The sequence below is a fragment of the Gadus morhua genome, chromosome 20, assembly GCF_902167405.1.
Source record: "Gadus morhua chromosome 20, gadMor3.0, whole genome shotgun sequence".
In the NCBI taxonomy this organism is placed as follows: domain Eukaryota; kingdom Metazoa; phylum Chordata; class Actinopteri; order Gadiformes; family Gadidae; genus Gadus; species Gadus morhua.
Genome location: NC_044067.1, coordinates 13,901,836 through 13,919,879, shown reverse-complemented (window position 1 = coordinate 13,919,879; position 18,044 = coordinate 13,901,836). Strand labels below are relative to the sequence as shown.

Sequence of the window (18,044 nt, the reverse complement as noted above, 5' to 3'; positions counted from 1 at the left end):
TACATATTTACATCATTTCATAAACTATGCATACAGGTTCCTCTCTCTCTCTTTTAACAGCCCTCTCTCTCTCTCTCTGTGAGGGATCTAATATGGCTTCTACTCACAGGAGTTTGGACGCGGTTAGGCTCTTGCCGGGAAGCGGTTTCCGGCAAGCATCCCAGGTCCCAGGCGCTGATGGTTAAAGAGCAGAGGGGGGCCAGAATGAAAAATCCTTTTGTGAAACCTACTACACAGCGTGTACAGTATAGAGTCTTGAATCTGGCCATTTCCCGCCCGTGGGTATGTTCTTACTCAACGCAACTGTAAATGCGGTGCTCTACAAGTTGAGATCGGTTACTCAGGCATTATACCGCTCATGCTATGTTGTCTATAGACGGCGGGCTTTCATCCATATAGGTGGTCTTCAAACAGTGTTTGTCCTGTACCGGCTCAGCCACCGATTCTCTCTCTCTCTCTACCCCAGGATGTGGCAGACCAGGAAAACACCCCATCTTCTTCAAATAACTTCACGACACGGGTCATTAGATGGCAAAATAGAAGAAATTAATAGAAACATTAAAGTGGATGAAAGTTGATGAGAGACAGGGGCCGATATAGAGAGAGGAACACAGACTAAGGGGAAGTGGCAAAGAGAGGGAGAGAGAGAGAGAGAGAGAGAGAGAGAGAGAGAGAGAGAGAGAGAGAGAGAGAGAGAGAGAGAGAGAGAGAGAGAGAGAGAGAGACAGGCGTTTGTGTATGTGTGTTGTCGGAGGAGGAGGAGGAGTGGGGGGTGATATCCGTAATGACAGTTGACTATGTTTAGGCCCCAGAAAGGCATTGGGATAAACAGCAGCTCGTCCTAGCTAACAGGAGGGCTTGAAGTTGCTGAGGAAAAAGAATCCCTAAAGCCGCTTTTTTTCCCCCCTGCCCGCGCTACCCATAATGATAGCCCCACCATTCAATTGTTGAATAGTTGAGGCTTTTCCCTTTGAGGTGACTGTCTTTAATATAGCAACACGACATACACAGCGGCGCAATGGCCGTCCCCAGCGGTGTTCAAAGTTGTGGCAGGAGAAGGACACGGCTGACATGTATTATTCTTTACAAAAGCTGCCCTTTGTTTGTTTTATGCCCAGATACCGCAGATTGCAGGCTTTGTCCGTCAACATTTCTTATTTTGGATAAAGTCCTTATTTTTTCTACTCTGTCTCTCTCTCTCTCTCTCCCCTTCAAACCCCTCCTGTGTGCTGTCTTCCCCAGTCATGGCATAAACTGGTGTCACAGAACGTTGATGATCCCACACATTCACACACACACGCACACACACACACACACTCACACACACATACAAAACCATGAGATTACTTTTCGCTGCGCGTTGAACTCATCCTTGTTGCCGTTGGCAGCAAGCCCTGAGGTCAAGCAGGGGAATTCGGGCTTCTTAACCTTGTTGAACCGGCACTTTTACAGTACTCACATCAATGGACCAATGCAGCATTTATTTTGTTGAATATTAATACTCTTTTTAATAATCTCTATTTTGTCAGTGATCATTGGATTCAATGTTCAATGGGAAATATTGGTGTAGTTGTAGTCTTGTTTGTAATTCAAATAGTTTGAAAGTGACAAAAGAGTTAAAGAGAAACTTCAATTTTTTTATCACATTATTACAAAAACAAACCATGCAAACCTGAGAAATGTTGGGATGGCTTTTTTGTTGGGGTTGAGTCTTTTGCAGAGTGTGTGTTCTTCCCTGAGTGAAGCTGCGGGTGCATTTGGTTCCAGAGCTCTGCTCAACATAGCCTTGCTCCCGACAGGTCAGGCACCATTAACAGAGCACACTGCCATGTCAGAGCAGGTCAAAACACCCGCTGGCGCCGCCGCCGCCGCCACACACACACACACACACACACACATGCTCGTGCACACGCTCACACACACACACACACAAACACACACGCACACACACAGCAAGAGAGAGAGAGAGAGCGAGCGGGGGAGCCAGATTGAGAGAGAGTCAGAGAGAGAGAGAGAGAGAGAGAGAGAGAGAGAGAGAGAGAGAGAGAGAAGCAGAGGCAGATTGCTCAATTAGCCCTCCTCTAGCTTGTGCCTCTCTTAACCCTGCAGCTACACTTACGAGCCATTACACTCAGGGTCAAGTGTGATCCCTGTACTTATCTGCATCAACAACTCATATGCTGATGCACATGTACATGCATATGTACCCCCCCCCCCCACACACACACACACACAACATACACAGCTGACACAGACATGGGCATGCATACACAGCAAACACCTTTTGGCGGAGGGAGGATTGAGGGTAATAAAAAAGGGATTTAATAAAGGATGTCTTCAGAGAGGCAATACTGCCCTCATGTGATTGGTACCTACAGACTTTCCAAATACGCACACACACACAGTAAATAAATTCTCCATGCTATCATTACTGACGTAGCCCCGTCTTCTGACACCACATCTGACTGGGGAGGCCACGCCTGAGCCGCCTCAGACTTAATAATACGCCATTGCGGTATTTAGTCATCAACAAGTGCACGACTTCAATGAGATTTGACATGTGTGAACTACGCGCTACACCTCCCATTAAGGTTTTTTTCGCCCCCTTGTGCGTGCGCGTGCGTGTGCGTGTGCGTGTGCGTGTGTGTGTGTGTGTGTGTGTGCTATGGTTATGAGCCAAGTCCCACCGGTCTTATCAAGGTTAAAGAGCGGGTGTGTTTAAGGATGAGGTAAAACAGTGAGATGTTCTCCTGGGTCTGATCACAAAGCCCTCTCTCTTTCTCTCTCGCTCTTGTCAGTCTTTCTCCCTGTCTCTCCCATTGGAGCCACTCCAGGCTGATAATAACTCTGGGATGTGTGGTGGGCCCGCAGAGGAAACTCCCTCCACCACAGCCTTCCACTATCACTGTGGGAGTTCATTCGACACACACACACACACACACACACACACACACACACACACACACACACACACACACACACACACACACACAGAGATGGACTTAACACAGACACCCATGCACAACACAGATCCACACACACACACACACACACGTGTGGGAGAGATCGGATATACACGACTTTAAGGATAATACTGGGTTATTACACACGCTCAGCTAATACACACGCAGACAGACAGACCAAAGGACGAACCCCTTGCTGTGGGCAGATGAGCAGACGCTGCACCACACCAGAGAGTATCTGTGGCCCAGTAGATTCCTGTGGACGTCCACTGCCTGCAGCACCCAAACACAGAGAGTCCCTGAGAGACTGCCGCCCACACACCCTGTCTGCTCCCCCCCACACACACACACACACACACACAGTATGGCAAATGGACACAGTAATGAAAGAGTACTTAAATATATTATAAAATAAAGCAATATACTGTTATTGAAAACAGAAACAATGTGACAAACCAACTTTTACAGCAGAAGTGTTCTGAGAGCAGTCCTGTCAGTAATCTAGAGACAGTGTAAGTGGATCCATCTGGGTCATAGCGTGTGTCAGGGTGTGACAGGAGTCGTCCCAGTGTGAGACAGAGACCACCCACACAAACACACACAATTAGACACCATGATATAGTATCTATATCGCACCAAATAATCTGGAGCTAAACTGCTGTACATCTATAAATAGTGTATAATTGTGCAAACCCAACCAACGATTCTCTTGTGTCGCAAACTCAATTAAAGGAAAACGTTACAATTAGTTTTTATTGCAGCATTAGAACTGGTCAATATCTCATCAATTAGAGAGCAGGTTTTTAAAATGTTCAACCCATTTATTCAAGGATAACAAAACCTCTTCAGCAAAATACGTCCAAGACTATACAAATAGCTTCCCTTGTTGAAACCCGTTCCATCGTCGTGGCAAATCCTGTCAAGTTGTGTTTTAAACTTTTAACTGAAGCTCTGACGCCATCCACTGGTGTAATCTTGCTACGACAATAGCCTTTTCTTTTTATATAGAATCTGAATTTTGACCAAAAGTACATTTCCCCTCCCTTACATACTCTGTAAAACTGGCTAGAAACTACAGCATGACTTTCCATTTCCATTTTTAGCTAAACAACAAAATGTGATGTCAGATTCCATGTGGGGCAAAGGGAAGATTTTAGGCAAAAGTAAACAACTACGATTAGAATGTTTTAGGTTCATTCACAGTAAAAAGTTTGTCAATGCTTCAGTCACAATAAAACTGCCAACCATGGTTTGCTTGATCAGTTTTGAGAAAGAGAGTGAGAGTGAGAGAGCGAGAATGAGAGCGCAGAGAGAGTGAAAGGTGCTAACTGAAAGCAGATAGAGGTCCTGCCCTGATTCAGTCCCCAAATTCATTCTAATGACGGAATTCCACTTGTTCGGTTTAAAGGCCAACACTCATCAGGTTTTCACCTGGACGCCCAACAAGGATGGACAGAGCTTGCACTCCACTAAAATAATCCCCACAACCAAACGGAAAACACAAACATAAATAAGAGGCAACAAAACACACCAATAGCCCCCTGCCTATTTCCTATTTACAGCCGATCCGGGATTACAAAAACGAAACATAGGTCATCTTTATAAACCAACTTTTGGGTAGTCCTATATTCATTTAAAGTAATGAAGAAAAGATGGAGGAGTGGTGTGGCGTCTTGTGGAGCAGGGTTCAATGGAGGTTGGGTTGAACCGTGTCTTCACAGTCGGTGTGCATCTTCAGCATCCAGTTCAAATTCGAATCCATTATAGTGATAGTGAAAATGTTTGTGTCAGATTGAATGGTCTTTTGTGGCAGGGAAAGAAAAAAACACCAAAAAAAGATAACAGCCAAAGAGAAATTATGATTTGGTGTTGGGGCTGGGTGGGAAATAGTGGGACAAAATGGACACTACATGGGTTTATGGCATCCTATTTAAAAATGTAAGCAGCCAATGTGCCACTCTTTTAAAGTTGGAGAACATAAAAAAGTAAAATCAAAAATATGTAAAAATCAATCAGCTTAAGCTATCCTGAGACAACTCAAAAATAAATACACCCTGGTCTGGTGCATTGAGCACACTTATGATAGTTGTCATTGTGTGTGAAAGTGTGTGCATGTATTTATGTATCTATCTATGTATGTGTGTGTTTTGTGTTAGAAAGTCCAGACTGTGTCCATTAGTAGGTTAGTATCCTTGAAGTCCATTGTAAATCTTCTGTACCGAACTTTGCTTAAGGATACTCCGAAGGCCTAAGACAGGCGAGGGAAAAAAACAGAATTAGAACGCAAAGCAACCATCATTGTGGTCCTCCTTCCCTGTCCCTTATCACTTGCTCTCTCTTTCTCTGCCCCTCTCCACTCCATGCTCTCTCCCGCTTCCGCTCACCGTCCTTCTGATTGTCATCCAACTGCGTCTGGGGAAACTCCACATCAAAGCTGATGATGAGAGAGCCGCGGAGGTTGATGTTGTCGATGTTGGGCAGACCCTCTCCTTTCTTCCACAGGCGAGCACCGGATTTCGTTATCTTGTCTCTCACTATATGGACCTGGAATTAAACACAAAACAAAAAACGCATGAAATCTAGACCCACAAAAATCAACAGTTTTTATCCCAATCCTGTAGTCTTTACATGTCCCTTATGTTTTGAGCAATAATCTTTTGAACTATAAAAAATGAAAGGATATCATTTTACTACTGGAAAAGAAAAATCATTCTTCCCTCAAGACATTTTTACAACGCACCTTGTGTCCATCCAAGTGTGTGATGTCCATTTCGAAGCCAACCAGTGCCTCTACCAATGAGATGGTGACGTTGGTGTAGAGGTCATCCCCCCGTCGCTCAAATAAAGCATGTCTAAAGAGAAATGTAAAACCAAGTCTATGAAGCCCTCCATACATATATCCATCAGAGATTTTGCCGCAATTGACAGATGTTGTTGGCAGATGAAAGCTTAACAATGACTGTGTTTGAATAGCTCACTTGTTATCCCTTTCCCATTCCCTCTACTGTGAACGCAGATACTATATTGATCTCATAAATAAGGCTTCATACGTTTGATGTCACCATGTGACTGCCTAATTGCATAATGCATCTGTATGCACGCCATACCAGCTCTATAAGATGAATACAATGACAATCATTAGTAGTACACTTCTTTGACAGCGCACTACTAAATACCCATTATTCATTATGTGTGGTACCAAATTTGTACACTGACATTTCCGACAACACTACAAAACGATAATGATCTAAATAGTGTACTTCTTAGAGCTGCAGGGGACCAATTTGAACAGAGCCATCGTCAGATAATAAATGGGATTGTAAAAGAACATACTTGAGGACTTTAATGCGGAATCGTAGATCCCCGGGCTCTCCGTCAATGTGAGGTTCACCTGTGCATTATGGTGACAATAAATTCGGAACTTGAAAAGGCAAATGTAAGCATTACTCAAAGTCATAGGGACAGACAGTTGGATTTAAGTGTTGGGGTAGCATAAGACTCAGAGCCTTGGTGAGCGGGCCGTTACCTTCCCCTATGAAAGGGTACTCCATCTCATCTCGCACCCCTTGTTCAATCTCCACCTCAAGAGTCCTCTCTTCATTGACCAGCCTACGATCAGTCAAACAAAGTCAAACCACACATATATATTTACACACATTGTACACTAAAAGACATGCACATTTATGATAGACTTCCAAATGAGGAACACATGAATAGAAACATTAAGCTCCGTGGGAAATTTTGACTCGATTTGAGAGATGAAAGGGATCTACAATAGACTTTTTAACATAGCAGCTTTGACCCACTTGATGTTGGGGCACTCGTCACAGACCACCTCCTGGGTCATCTGGAAACGTCCGGGTCCGAGCTGCGTTGTCCTCATCTCCTGTCTGCAGTTGCATTTCCTCTTGCCGGGTGCCTCTTTGGCTACAGGTTTGACACGGACAACCTTTGTAGCAAACATAGAGCAGATAAACAAAACATTTATTTAAAAAGCGATATAAAAAAAGAACATGTTTGAAAATGAGTTATTGTTTGATATATATATGTGACGCATACTGAATAATGCGTTGCGATTTTCAGTGTGATACAGACACGAGTGTATAGCACAATAGTAAAGGCATTCATCTACCTCAACAAAGTTCCCAGAGTACACCTCTTCTAACGTGACCTCTAGATCGAGAACGATGTCATTTCCTCTGGGGATATTTCTGTCCTGCTGTTGCCGGTTGCCGCCAAACATGAATCCAAAGTCTCCAAAGAAGCTAAAAGGGTGAAGAGATGAGACAACATGTAGTATCCAGGCAAACCCTCATTTATTAACATTTCCTTATTGATGTGCGAGTGTGGTTTTATTGAATACATTATAGTCTGTTAAAATACAAAACTGTAATCTCAACATGTACCTGTAACAAGGGGGGGAGGGGGTTCCAAGAGGATTCATTCCCAGCTTGCCATGAGAGCATGAACTTTTCATTATCAACTTACCTTGAAAATATATCATTGTGTGAACCACCATGTCCTTCTTTTAGTCCATCCTCTCCGTACGCATCATACTGTTTTCTCTTCTCCTCATCTGAGAGTACCTAAGAAGAGAACCACAGGAAATGTGCATATATTGTAAAGTAATTCAACCATAAATGCCACAGCCTTAAGAATAAAACGATATCATATCTTTGACATTGGGGTCAGATTCAGAATACTAAAATACACCTGCAACACGGCTTTAGTATCTGAGCCACTCCCAGAGATCCACGTCGTGTTTTTGTGACAGCCAGAGCAGTAACGCGTGTACCAATCGGGCGCAGCCACAAGGTCTGTTCGACCAATCAAGATCGGTGTAGGGTTTCTAACGCCAACCAAATAGATCGCTTACTTTGGGATGATGATGATGATACGTTCTCAAGTTAAAAACATAACATAAAATACACTGAAATGACTACCAGCTATAGGTATTTTCAATCTAGTTCAAAAGTAGCAAAATCGTACATAACTATAGATTATAGTTTATTAAAAAACACGTATGCCCACCTCATAAGCAGCCCCCAAGTCTGCAAATTTGTCTGCAGCTTCTGGGTCATCCTGGTTTCTGTCAGGATGTAATTGTAGTGCCAGCTTTCTGTAGGCCTTTTTGATATCCCTGATTGAAGCAGCCTTGGTTACCCCCAAGATCTTGTAGAAATCTCGACTGAAGGAGGGGCAAGCGAAAAAGAAGACGAGAGAGATTAGATAAACAAATGCAGGCTATGCCGAATAAACCAAATGTATGGAACAGCTCTATCGCTAGGACTGCTAGTATGTTATAACATGTGTTTTTATTATTTATTTGATTTAGTAAACCAGCTAGCTATAGCAACCAACAGCATTGAATAGGAAACGAGCTGCATGGTGGCAAATGTGAAACGTTTCATAGTCGTTACGATTTACACAATCACACTATAACGCATCAGATTACCGACTATTTTACTAGTTTGCAAATCACTTGAATAGGTACTAGCAAGATAAATCTTTCTAGGACTGAACAACTGGCTGGTCTGGTTCCCACATGCAGCAGGGTGATCTGTGCTCGGCTAGACCAATCACAAAGGAACATGTGTACCAGCTGGCTATGCCTACTTACTAGCGTGTATGCATTGTGTGAGAGAATGACTTACCCTGCCAAAACCACCGTAATAAAATACAGGAGCAGACAGCAAACATTACACAGATTCATCCCCTTCGTGGCCATCGGTATTTTTTAAGCTTGAAGAAGGCCAAAACAGCACCCGGCTTTTGAAAACTGGTGTAGCACTGTCAGTCTATTAGCTTCTTCCTCCTGTCAGGGAAGACCCGCCCACTGCTGTAGAAGGCCAGCCCCTTTCTTAAAGATATAAACTATATTAATCTGAATTTGCTAAGGTTGTATCTGTCTTTTAAAATAAGATATAACCTTTAAATAACCTATAACTTTTTCAAAAACACAAGTTTACCTCATGAATCAATGATTTATTTAGATTAATATTGAATACATATTGGACAGCCGAACTAAACATCCATAGCACAAGGCGCGCTCCCGTGCGATGCGCGCAACAGATGGAGCTTCTGAAATGTTTCTGTGGGCGCCAAATAGGAAGAACCAGAAGAAACCTCCTCATCCTTCTCAATTGAACACCCCCCTCAAAACATGTAGAACATCAGGCTAGAGTTTTCTCGTCCTTCTTTCCACTTATGAAGAAGTTAATAACCCAATTGCCTTCGTTGGCATACCAAGATGGAACAACGTTTTCCCGGGAGCAACCCACTGGCTAAAAGTAAGTCAGAAGCAGGCAGGTGTCCATCACACTCCATAGCATAGCTAGCTAACGCTAGCCATCCCGGTTTACTGTTTTGTTTACGTTTGTAAAGTGAGGTGTCTCCCCGCCAAACTGTTGAGCCTATTACTGGAACAAATGGCACGATTTGGAAAGTAAAGTGTAAGAAAGAAAGCCTAGTGCATCGTACTTAACGTTACATTTGCTTGAAAACGAATGGTATTCGCCAACTAGCTGGTCTATCTCGCCAGTTGTCATGGTAACGTATCGTACGTATGAACCTATTCGCATCGCCATACGACTGCCACGAAACATGTCTGTGCCATGGACCTTTTTATATTTGTAACTGCCATTGCTCTGAAGTTTGACAGTCTAGTCTAGTCTTATATGCAATATATACAGCCCTTCTCTGTAGATATAGGATTTCGTTCACTTGCTCAAGTTAATATGCTCAAGTAATTTACTATGACTATTTCTGCATAAGGTATATGCAAATAAAATGTGGTATTTTCTGTACAGCCATGGAGTCAGGGTCTGTGTGCATTTGGCCACGGATGGGGCCCTTCCTTTTGGGAGCACTGCAGGTAACTATACTGTACACAATGCATATGGCATTTCACTATGGAGTCATATCTGTGACATATCTAAAGCATGATTTCTTTCAAAGGTGGCGCCCCCCTCAAAACTTGGCTTGCACTACCTTCGCAAGATGGCTCTGTATGTGCGTACAAGGGATGGCTGCTTCCCGATTTTAAGTTGGCCTATGTGGAGACACATCGCATGTGGGAAGCTTCAGCTCACAGAAGACCTCGCATGGCTCTACTTTGAGACCTTTGACCTCCTCACGTCCCGCCCACCAGAGGAGAGACTGGGATGGGCAGAGGCTCTGTCCCAATGCTCGGACTCCAAACAGCTTGAACACCAGCGAAGTAAGGTAAATGTAACTTCAGGTCATTGTTCTTATAAGGGAATTATGCTATCCTTATGCTTGGGTCCCCCTTTAGGACCTTGAGTATTTGAATGTTGAAGGGGACTGGAAGGTGGTGGGTGCGAGTAAAGATTGATAGGTTTAAAATGGGGGTTTAAATACAGGTGGTTGGTAGATAGGTAAGTAACGGCAGTCTTTTACTTGACATTTGACGTTGTTCTATTCTTTTTACTACCATCATATGGTGTAGAAGATTATCTGAATTTGATGGGCTAAGATGAAAGGGAACAGTGGAATAGTCCTCTCTCTCTCTCTCTCTCTCTTTCTTTTCAGTTATTCGTGGACACCTTGAAGTTTCTACTCTTCCTCTACATCCAGCAGCTAAACCGCGTGTCTCTGCGCACCTCTCTAATTGGGGAAGAGTGGCCCAGCCCCCGCACTCGCTCTCCCTCTCCTTGCTCTGAGAGGGAGTCGAAGAACAGTTCCCGCAACAAGGTTGTCCTAAAGTTAAAAAACAAACAATGTTACCTTGCATCACATTAACAAAGTCATTAAAAAGCCTGCCACTTTACACCTCATTCTCTTGATTTAGCAACCCGTCAAGCCAAAGTGAACTATTTTGTGTAGTATCACTTTCTATCTTATCACTACCCTGTCTCTTATTGCTCTCTCTACTCTGTTTCTTCTCTTCCCTGCCATGTTTCTGCAGAACTGGGATGACCATGCCCACCTGTCCTTTGTGTACAGTCACCTGGGAGACCTGCTGGAACTGCTGGTAGAACCAGGCCAACTCTCCAGCTCTGGCCAGGCCATACGAGGCAGTCAGGTGGGAGAAATGTTACCGCTTGTGGTTCATTGAGTTTAATACAACAAACTTGACATAAGGAAAAAGGCTTCATATTTGGGGTAATGATTATTATTATGCACTGGAATATAAAATCCAGATCAATTAATTATTTTGTCATTTTATCTTTTAAGATTTGTTTTGCTGATTCTGCAGTCTCTGTTTTTCAGGTGTCCCTGGAAGCTGTGCAGGGCTTGAGCCTCCTGCTAGAGGGCTCAGCGAACCCTGTTAAAGCTATTCATCCTGTCCACAAGCTCCTGACCAAAGCTCCGCTGCAGGCGCAAGCGGGCTACTCCAAGCTGAGTCGCTCCTTCCCCCTGCAGCAGCTGCTCACCTGTCTCCGGCAGAACCTCACCGTCAATCCCTTCGGCATAACCGCCTGCCTGCACTCGGGGAAGAAACTCACCTGGGCCCAACAGGGTGAGTAGAACATGACAGGCAGCCATGACATGACGGTTCAATGGATTAGCCTTTTCTTGAGTTCACAGCTCACTAGTGTGTAGCGTTTGTGCATAGAAAGGTATAATGAGTCTGTGTCGAATGATGGGCTTGTATTCAATCATTTGTTTTCTCAGAAGAAGTTTAGAATTGGTCAGTGTCTGTTACTTTAGTACAATTCTGGGAACAAAGCGAATGTATTATTCTTTGTGCATTTGAAATGTAATATTTCCATTCAGGAATCAGGCAAAGAATCCACTTTCCTCAAACGGTCATTATATGCTTACCAACGGTAAATTATCGAAAAAGAATTCAACGGCGGAAGTTGGAAGGCCCTTGCAAGTGAACGTAGTGTTACACGAACCGTGTAATAATGATATATACTGCATGTATGCTTTATGTGTAAGTCTGTGTATAGACTGCACACACATACTTTTCATTAAATCCTTGCATGTTTCCTTTGTAGTGGAGGGCTCCATGAAGAGGGCCAAGATAGTGAGGAACACCCACATGGCTCCAGCTGGTAGCGGGATGCTGCTGATGTCCCAGGTCTTCCAACAGACGCTGGCTAAAGACTCGGACAAGCTGACGGGCGCCAACATAAGAATACACAGATGCTCTCACGCCTTTATATACCTCTTATCGCCTCTAAGGTATCGCTCCATCATTCCTGGATTTTCTTGTGGGGACAGATTGACATGGTTATGTCACGTCTTTTGCTTTGCTAAAGAAATTTGTCTGTGTGTGCGTTACACAAACCCCTCCAGGTCAGTGAGTGTGGACAAGTGCCGCAACTGCACGCTGGTCTTGGGCCCCGTGGAGACCAGCGTCCACATCCACTGCTGTGAGGACGTGCGGGTGGTGTGTGTGGCCGGCCGCGTTTCCATAGGAGCCTCTTCTCGCTGCACCGTCCACACACTGACCCCAACCCGTCCACTGCTGCTGCCCGGGAACACAGGCATCACCCTAGGGCCTTTCCACACGCACTACCCCAACCTGGAGGACCACATGGGCAGCGCGGGGCTGGCCGTGGTGCCCAACCTCTGGGATCAGCCCTTGCTGCTGGGTGTCGACGGCCTTGTACCCCACTCGTTCAGCTCTCCTTCCAGCACAGACTCTTCTACGGGCTGCTACCGGCTCCTGCCCCCGGCAGAGTTCAGCGCTCTGGTGGTGCCTTTCACGATGGAGGGGGACACGTGCGAGGTGCCGGGTGGGCTGCCTCCAGTGTACCAGGCAGCGCTCGCTCAGAAAGAGAAGAGGATTCGGAACATGCAGAGAATCGTGTCGGATTCCCAGCTCAATGAGTGAGTGGCAGGATTACCCTCTCATTTCCAAATAAATCAGACACAGAATTAATGTGATGGCTATACCTTTGCTCACCCTGCGATGACACCTCTATGGAATATCTTGTTTTTCAATCAAGGTTTTATGCATAATCCTAGAGCGTGTAAGCTAGTTGCAGCATGCATAGATAACTGTATAACATTTCATGCAATGGAAACCTAGAAGCAAATGAGCAGACTAAAGAGTATGCTAGCTGCACAGCTAGTATTCAAAGCCAGTTTCTGCTGAAGCTCGTACTAAAGGGCCCTCCCCTGTGGCTGATTCTGAATTTGCCATTCATTGGATGTCCCTGTGTCCCTTGATGGTATAGACGCTTTTGACAGTTGCCTTGTTCCCACACTTGGTTTGCTCCTCTTTGATTCTCCTGTAACGTAATGTGTTTGCCCTACTTCCAGAGAACAACAAAGTCAGTTCCAGGAATTGGTGACCCAGCACTTCCTGGATTGGCTTCGAGATAGGGGTCACATTCAGGAGCTGTCCAACCTGGCCCCCCAAACCCAGCCTGGTCAGGGCCCCTATAATGGACCCTCAGCAGACTCAGATGGACAGGCCCAACCGGGGGCTATCGATGTTAATGAAGCCCGAATTAGACACGCAGTGGAGCAGACACAGGTTTCCTCAAGTTATTACGCAATATGTTAACTTAGTATAGTCTTGTTTGTTTTGATAAGGACCCCCAGTATTGGAACACCTCCTGGGTATTGGGTTTATTTTTTGTCAAAGGGCTAATTAACTATAACAATTTGGGGAATTAAGTTTTAAACATTGAAAACAGATGAAATAAAGCCAGAAATTGAATAATTGATTGTGTATGATGTGCTGAAATTCTAAACAATTGCAAAAAACAATTAATCTATCCAACATTAAAATGTGCTTCACACTGTATTTAAAAACTGATAATTAACTGCAAGCACACTCACTCATAAAATGATTGATAATTTTATGAGTGAGTGTGCATACTTCTAAATAGCTGCCAGTATTTATGGTACCAATATGATACAATACCCCTTCTTTGGTAGCACTTTTCTTCCTCCTATTCACACCCTTAACCTCAAGCAAGCATGACTCCTAAGTGTCTCCTGAAATGGCTACCAGAGTTCAAAAACGTATAATAGAACATAACGGTAGAACTATAATAAATATTAAGGGAAATTTTCCTTCAGGGTATACTGAATGATAGGGTTTTTAGGTTTATGTACCTTCTCAGTATGTAAATATGAAGTGCTAATGTTGCAAAATGGATCCTAAATGCTGTTACTTATGAAAATGCTGTCACCTTCTTCCTTATGACCAGTCTGGGTCACTATGTCATTACAATGGAAAAGTACTGTTTTGCCTTTATTACTGTAGCATAGTGATCAAAATGACCTTTCCTCTTTAATTGCACTGCAGCCTCAAATAACATATTCTACGAATCCTTTTAATAAAATACATTAAAAAAATGAACAAACCTTGTGTGTTTTTATGTGCAGTTAAAAACAGCAGAGCATAGTATATTGTACTTGCAGTTCGAGAATGCATTTGGTACTGCATTTTACATTTTAACTGAAGTAACTTCTAGCAGCATGCCGTTCTGCACCACATGGCAGGAGTTTGGCCGCCATTTGGTGCTGCCAGGTGGGCTGTGTTTTGGTGTAGGGAGGTTGGATGGTTTCGGGGGGCGGGGGGGCATTGATCCCAGCCAGAAGAGAAACCGGGTCAATGGACCCCCATGCCATCCCACCACAACCCCCCTCTCCATTATACCATAATCCTGCCTTGCTATTCTGGAAAAACTGAATAGCACCAGAATCACTGACTCAAATTTTGGATCTCATTTTCATGACAAAGCGATTGTCCACCTCACTACCCACTCTCATTCCCGTGGCCAACCACTGTGGCTGTAGATGGAAGTGGATATAAAAGCAACTGTGGATAGGCTACTCCAACAACCAAGCCTCCAGGGGACTACTAGCACTCAACACCATCAACAAGGATAGCTTATACACTGCATCCAAGATGGGCAGGGTGAGTAACTGATGGATGCATCAAGGTGCAAAATGTTTTTGAGTGCATAAATTACGGTTCTGGGGGTGTTTACTAATGTTCATGTCAAGTTGAGCAAATCCAAACTAACTCAGTGACAAATTAGACCTTAGGTCAGATCGTATCACCTGATTTGATTAAGAGATTTCATCCCAACTAAAAGGAGGACTCAGCCATGTCTCTTGGCGCCAGGTGTTTAATGGCATTTGTTTTTATTCAATACTGCTCTAATTATTATTTATAGATTTTTATTTTCAATGTTTTATTTGGCTATGGTGGTTAATAACATCATATATACATAATACAATTCTACTTGCAAATGAATGCATTTTGGGGTTGTTGTTAAACCGCCAGAACAGGTTTTGCCTCATTTTGAAAAAAAAAAATGGCAAACTATTTGGGGAAAATGATCATGTTGACCGACATGAGACTCTCCTTCCAGATTGTCTTCTATGAGGATAAGAACTTCCAGGGCCGCCGCTATGAGTGTGAATGCGACTCCTTGGACTTCCACTCCTATCTGAGCCGCTGCAACTCCCTGCGTGTGGAGAGTGGGGCCTGGGTGGTCTACGAGAGGCCCAACTACATGGGCTCCCAGTACGTCCTGACCAGGGGAGACTACCCAGAATATCAACGCTGGATGGGCCTAAATGACCGCCTTAGCTCCTGCAAGATGATCCAGTTTGTAAGTCAGCTTCTGCCTTTGGTCTGCTGTGTATCATCTCTGCCGCAGTTTTCACTTTTTTCCTAAATCCAATGAAAACCTCCTCTGTTCTGTACATATGAACTCAGGAGTCAAGGTAGCATAACTGTTCCTGTCATAGGGGTATTTCACTTTGGTGATGTAAGCAAAAGCCTCACTGACTACAGAGTAAGTGTAAGCTGTGAGTGCTGAAACAGCATCCCAATAAGGTCATGGCAATAGCACTGGTAACCTCAGGCTTTTGTCAATAGATATCAACACGTTTTATTGACATGCTGTTGCTGTGATGAACGCTATTATCAGCTGACCCAGTGTTACAGTTCTCATACCAAAACACTAAACTGGATAGTTTTCTGCATGTGTATGTTGGTACCGCCCACTGTTTGTAATAGTTGTATAGTTGTAGGAAAAATATGTTTCAGAGTTTGGAGAAAACTGTACAGGCAGTGACACACACACATTTCGAGGTGAATCCAAAGTATGTTTATTCCTATACGTTTGGATGTGATCCCATCCCTTAACCTTTTTCTCTCACCCAAACCGCCTCCCACCCCTCCGCTCCACCCGCCGCTCCCAGTCAAGCGGGTCCCAGTACAAGATGCAGCTGTACGAGAAGGCCGACTTCCGGGGCCAGGCCTACGAGACCATCGAGGACTGCCCCTCGGTGCAGGACAAGCTCCGCCTGCGGGAGGTCTACTCCTGCAAGGTCTTCGACGGCTGGTGGGTCTTCTACGAGCTGCCCAATTACCGAGGGCGCCAGTACTTCATGGAGAAGGGCGAGTACTCCAAGCCCAGTGACTGGGGTGCCGTCAGCCCAGCTGTGCAGTCCTTCAGGCGTATCACAGAGTGACTTGGACTAAACGCAGCAAGCCACCAGCCAACATTTGGCCCAATGTGACTGTTTGGTGTGTTCGATGAAGGGTATGCATCAGCTCTGGTTATGTATTTTGAATGAATTGTTGTGAATTAAAAAACCTGAGGTTTCAACCAAAATAAAAAGATATCTGGCGGCAATAGTTGGCAAGACTATTTCTTTGTTTTGTATGTTTTGCACTTAATATCTCTGTCATTGAGAGAAAACCCATGTTACTGTATATTTTTTTATTTACCGGATGCAACTATAAAAAGAAAAGTGGATTTCATCAGCCCATAATTAAGGCCATGATGAACAAAGACAATTTGTGTGGGTTTCCCACTAAATACAAACAGGAAATCATTCCCTGCATTTACAGAGACATGTTTTGTACTGGGGAAGATAGTCTTTTACAGCATAGAGTAATAGATCTCCCAGTATAAAGCGCTGTTTAAAGACTGTTCTAAGCAATTCCCTTTGCCAATACACCTTTCAAAAACGTATTAAACAGTAGAGGATGACAACAGCAACTGTCACAAATTTAAATCTTGGATGCCTTGGTAACCAAAACACAGTATGAGATCTAGAAGAAACTCCGGCTATTAAACCCACTAGGGAGGAAGAGACCCACTCAACCCAGTCTATTGAGGACCACACACTAGTTGTTCTCCAGCCAGCCTGGCCCCTGACAAGGCACTTAGGGTCCGTAATCCTTCTCCCTCTGCCGGAGCCTCCAGTAAGCAGGACCTGCCCGGGGTAATATGGGGGCCATACCCAGTCCCTCCACACATGCCTTCCCTGGTGTCGTCCTACATACTTAGGACCACAGAGGTCCAGGAGAGGCCAGCCAATGGGAATAGAGACACTGAAGTGTAATATTACTTCAAAAAAGTACACACACACAGGCTATATTTGGAGTACGATATTAGGATGGAGCCTCAAGCCTGACGCAGCTACTCTCTCCAGAACCTGATTCAGCGAGTTAAGTGCTGTCTCGAAGGAGCCCCCGTTTGTCAGTATATCGTTCTGGTAAACGTTACACTGCCTGGGGATTCAAGTGAGTACTCTGTCCATCAGCCTCTCAAAGGTTGCAGGTGCATTGCAGAGGCCAAAAGGGAGGACCCTAATCTCTCTGCTAGTGCAGAATGCAGTCTTGGGTCTGGCCTCAGGGGTGAGAGGGAACTGGAAGTAGCCTGAGCAGAGGTCGATTGAGGAGGGCCCAAGCTCGTGGAGGGGGGTGCTGGGATGAAAAGAGAGTAGTCTGCAGGGGCCTCAGCATTGACATGAGGGGACGGGAGGGAGGTGGAAGGGTTGCGGAAGGACAACTGGGTCGATGGAGGGGGACCAGGAGGACAGGGTGGTCGGCAGGTCTTTGCAAGAGGGTTAAGGGGGGCGGGGACATTTGACTGCTCCATACAAGCTGTGGGGGCCGGGTGTAGGGGACGTTCGCTGGAGCCATATAGACTATGGTTCCTATAAAGCCAATAACTCCCCTAGCCAGGTCTAGCTGGCAGCCTGTGCATTGCAGGACATCCAGCCCCAGGATACAGGGGTCCTGCATAGCCACTCTCCACACTGGGGGGACAGTCTTTCCCCAAAGCAGATGGACAACAACCCCTTCTCTTTCATGGGTGCATGTCGGTGGGTAGATGTGTC

The 18,044-nt window shown here is 44.7% G+C and overlaps 3 protein-coding genes across 4 annotated transcripts; 2 read left to right on the top strand and 1 right to left on the bottom strand.

The window, feature by feature from the left end:
• Positions 1-3,698: 3,698 nt before the first annotated feature.
• On the bottom strand, positions 3,699-8,814 carry dnajb11 (DnaJ heat shock protein family (Hsp40) member B11). The gene is made up of 10 exons (XM_030343401.1): positions 8,618-8,814; positions 7,995-8,151; positions 7,452-7,549; positions 7,096-7,228; positions 6,770-6,912; positions 6,490-6,572; positions 6,297-6,354; positions 5,704-5,815; positions 5,348-5,507; positions 3,699-5,211 (listed from the first exon to the last, which is right to left on the bottom strand). The coding sequence occupies exons 1-10, from the start codon at positions 8,689-8,691 to the stop codon at positions 5,147-5,149; spliced, it is 1,083 nt and encodes a 360-aa protein (XP_030199261.1). The 5' UTR covers positions 8,692-8,814; the 3' UTR covers positions 3,699-5,146.
• A 182-nt stretch (positions 8,815-8,996) lies between these two features.
• tbccd1 (TBCC domain containing 1) lies at positions 8,997-14,257 on the top strand. Its single transcript, XM_030343400.1, has 9 exons — positions 8,997-9,253; positions 9,773-9,837; positions 9,921-10,187; positions 10,515-10,676; positions 10,891-11,007; positions 11,196-11,445; positions 11,930-12,116; positions 12,231-12,767; positions 13,203-14,257. The coding sequence occupies exons 1-9, from the start codon at positions 9,214-9,216 to the stop codon at positions 13,447-13,449; spliced, it is 1,872 nt and encodes a 623-aa protein (XP_030199260.1). The 5' UTR covers positions 8,997-9,213; the 3' UTR covers positions 13,450-14,257.
• Positions 14,258-14,631: 374 nt separating this feature from the next.
• crygs2 (crystallin, gamma S2) lies at positions 14,632-16,549 on the top strand. 2 transcript variants are annotated; one of them, XM_030342653.1, is made up of 3 exons: positions 14,632-14,814; positions 15,275-15,517; positions 16,113-16,549. In XM_030342653.1, exons 1-3 carry the CDS (start codon positions 14,806-14,808, stop codon positions 16,383-16,385), a joined length of 525 nt encoding a protein of 174 aa, XP_030198513.1. In that variant the 5' UTR covers positions 14,632-14,805; the 3' UTR covers positions 16,386-16,549. The 2 variants fall into 2 exon arrangements, with proteins under 2 accessions (XP_030198513.1, XP_030198512.1); XM_030342652.1 differs by lacking the exon at positions 14,632-14,814 and having other exon boundaries at positions 15,204-15,517.
• Positions 16,550-18,044: the final 1,495 nt, after the last annotated feature.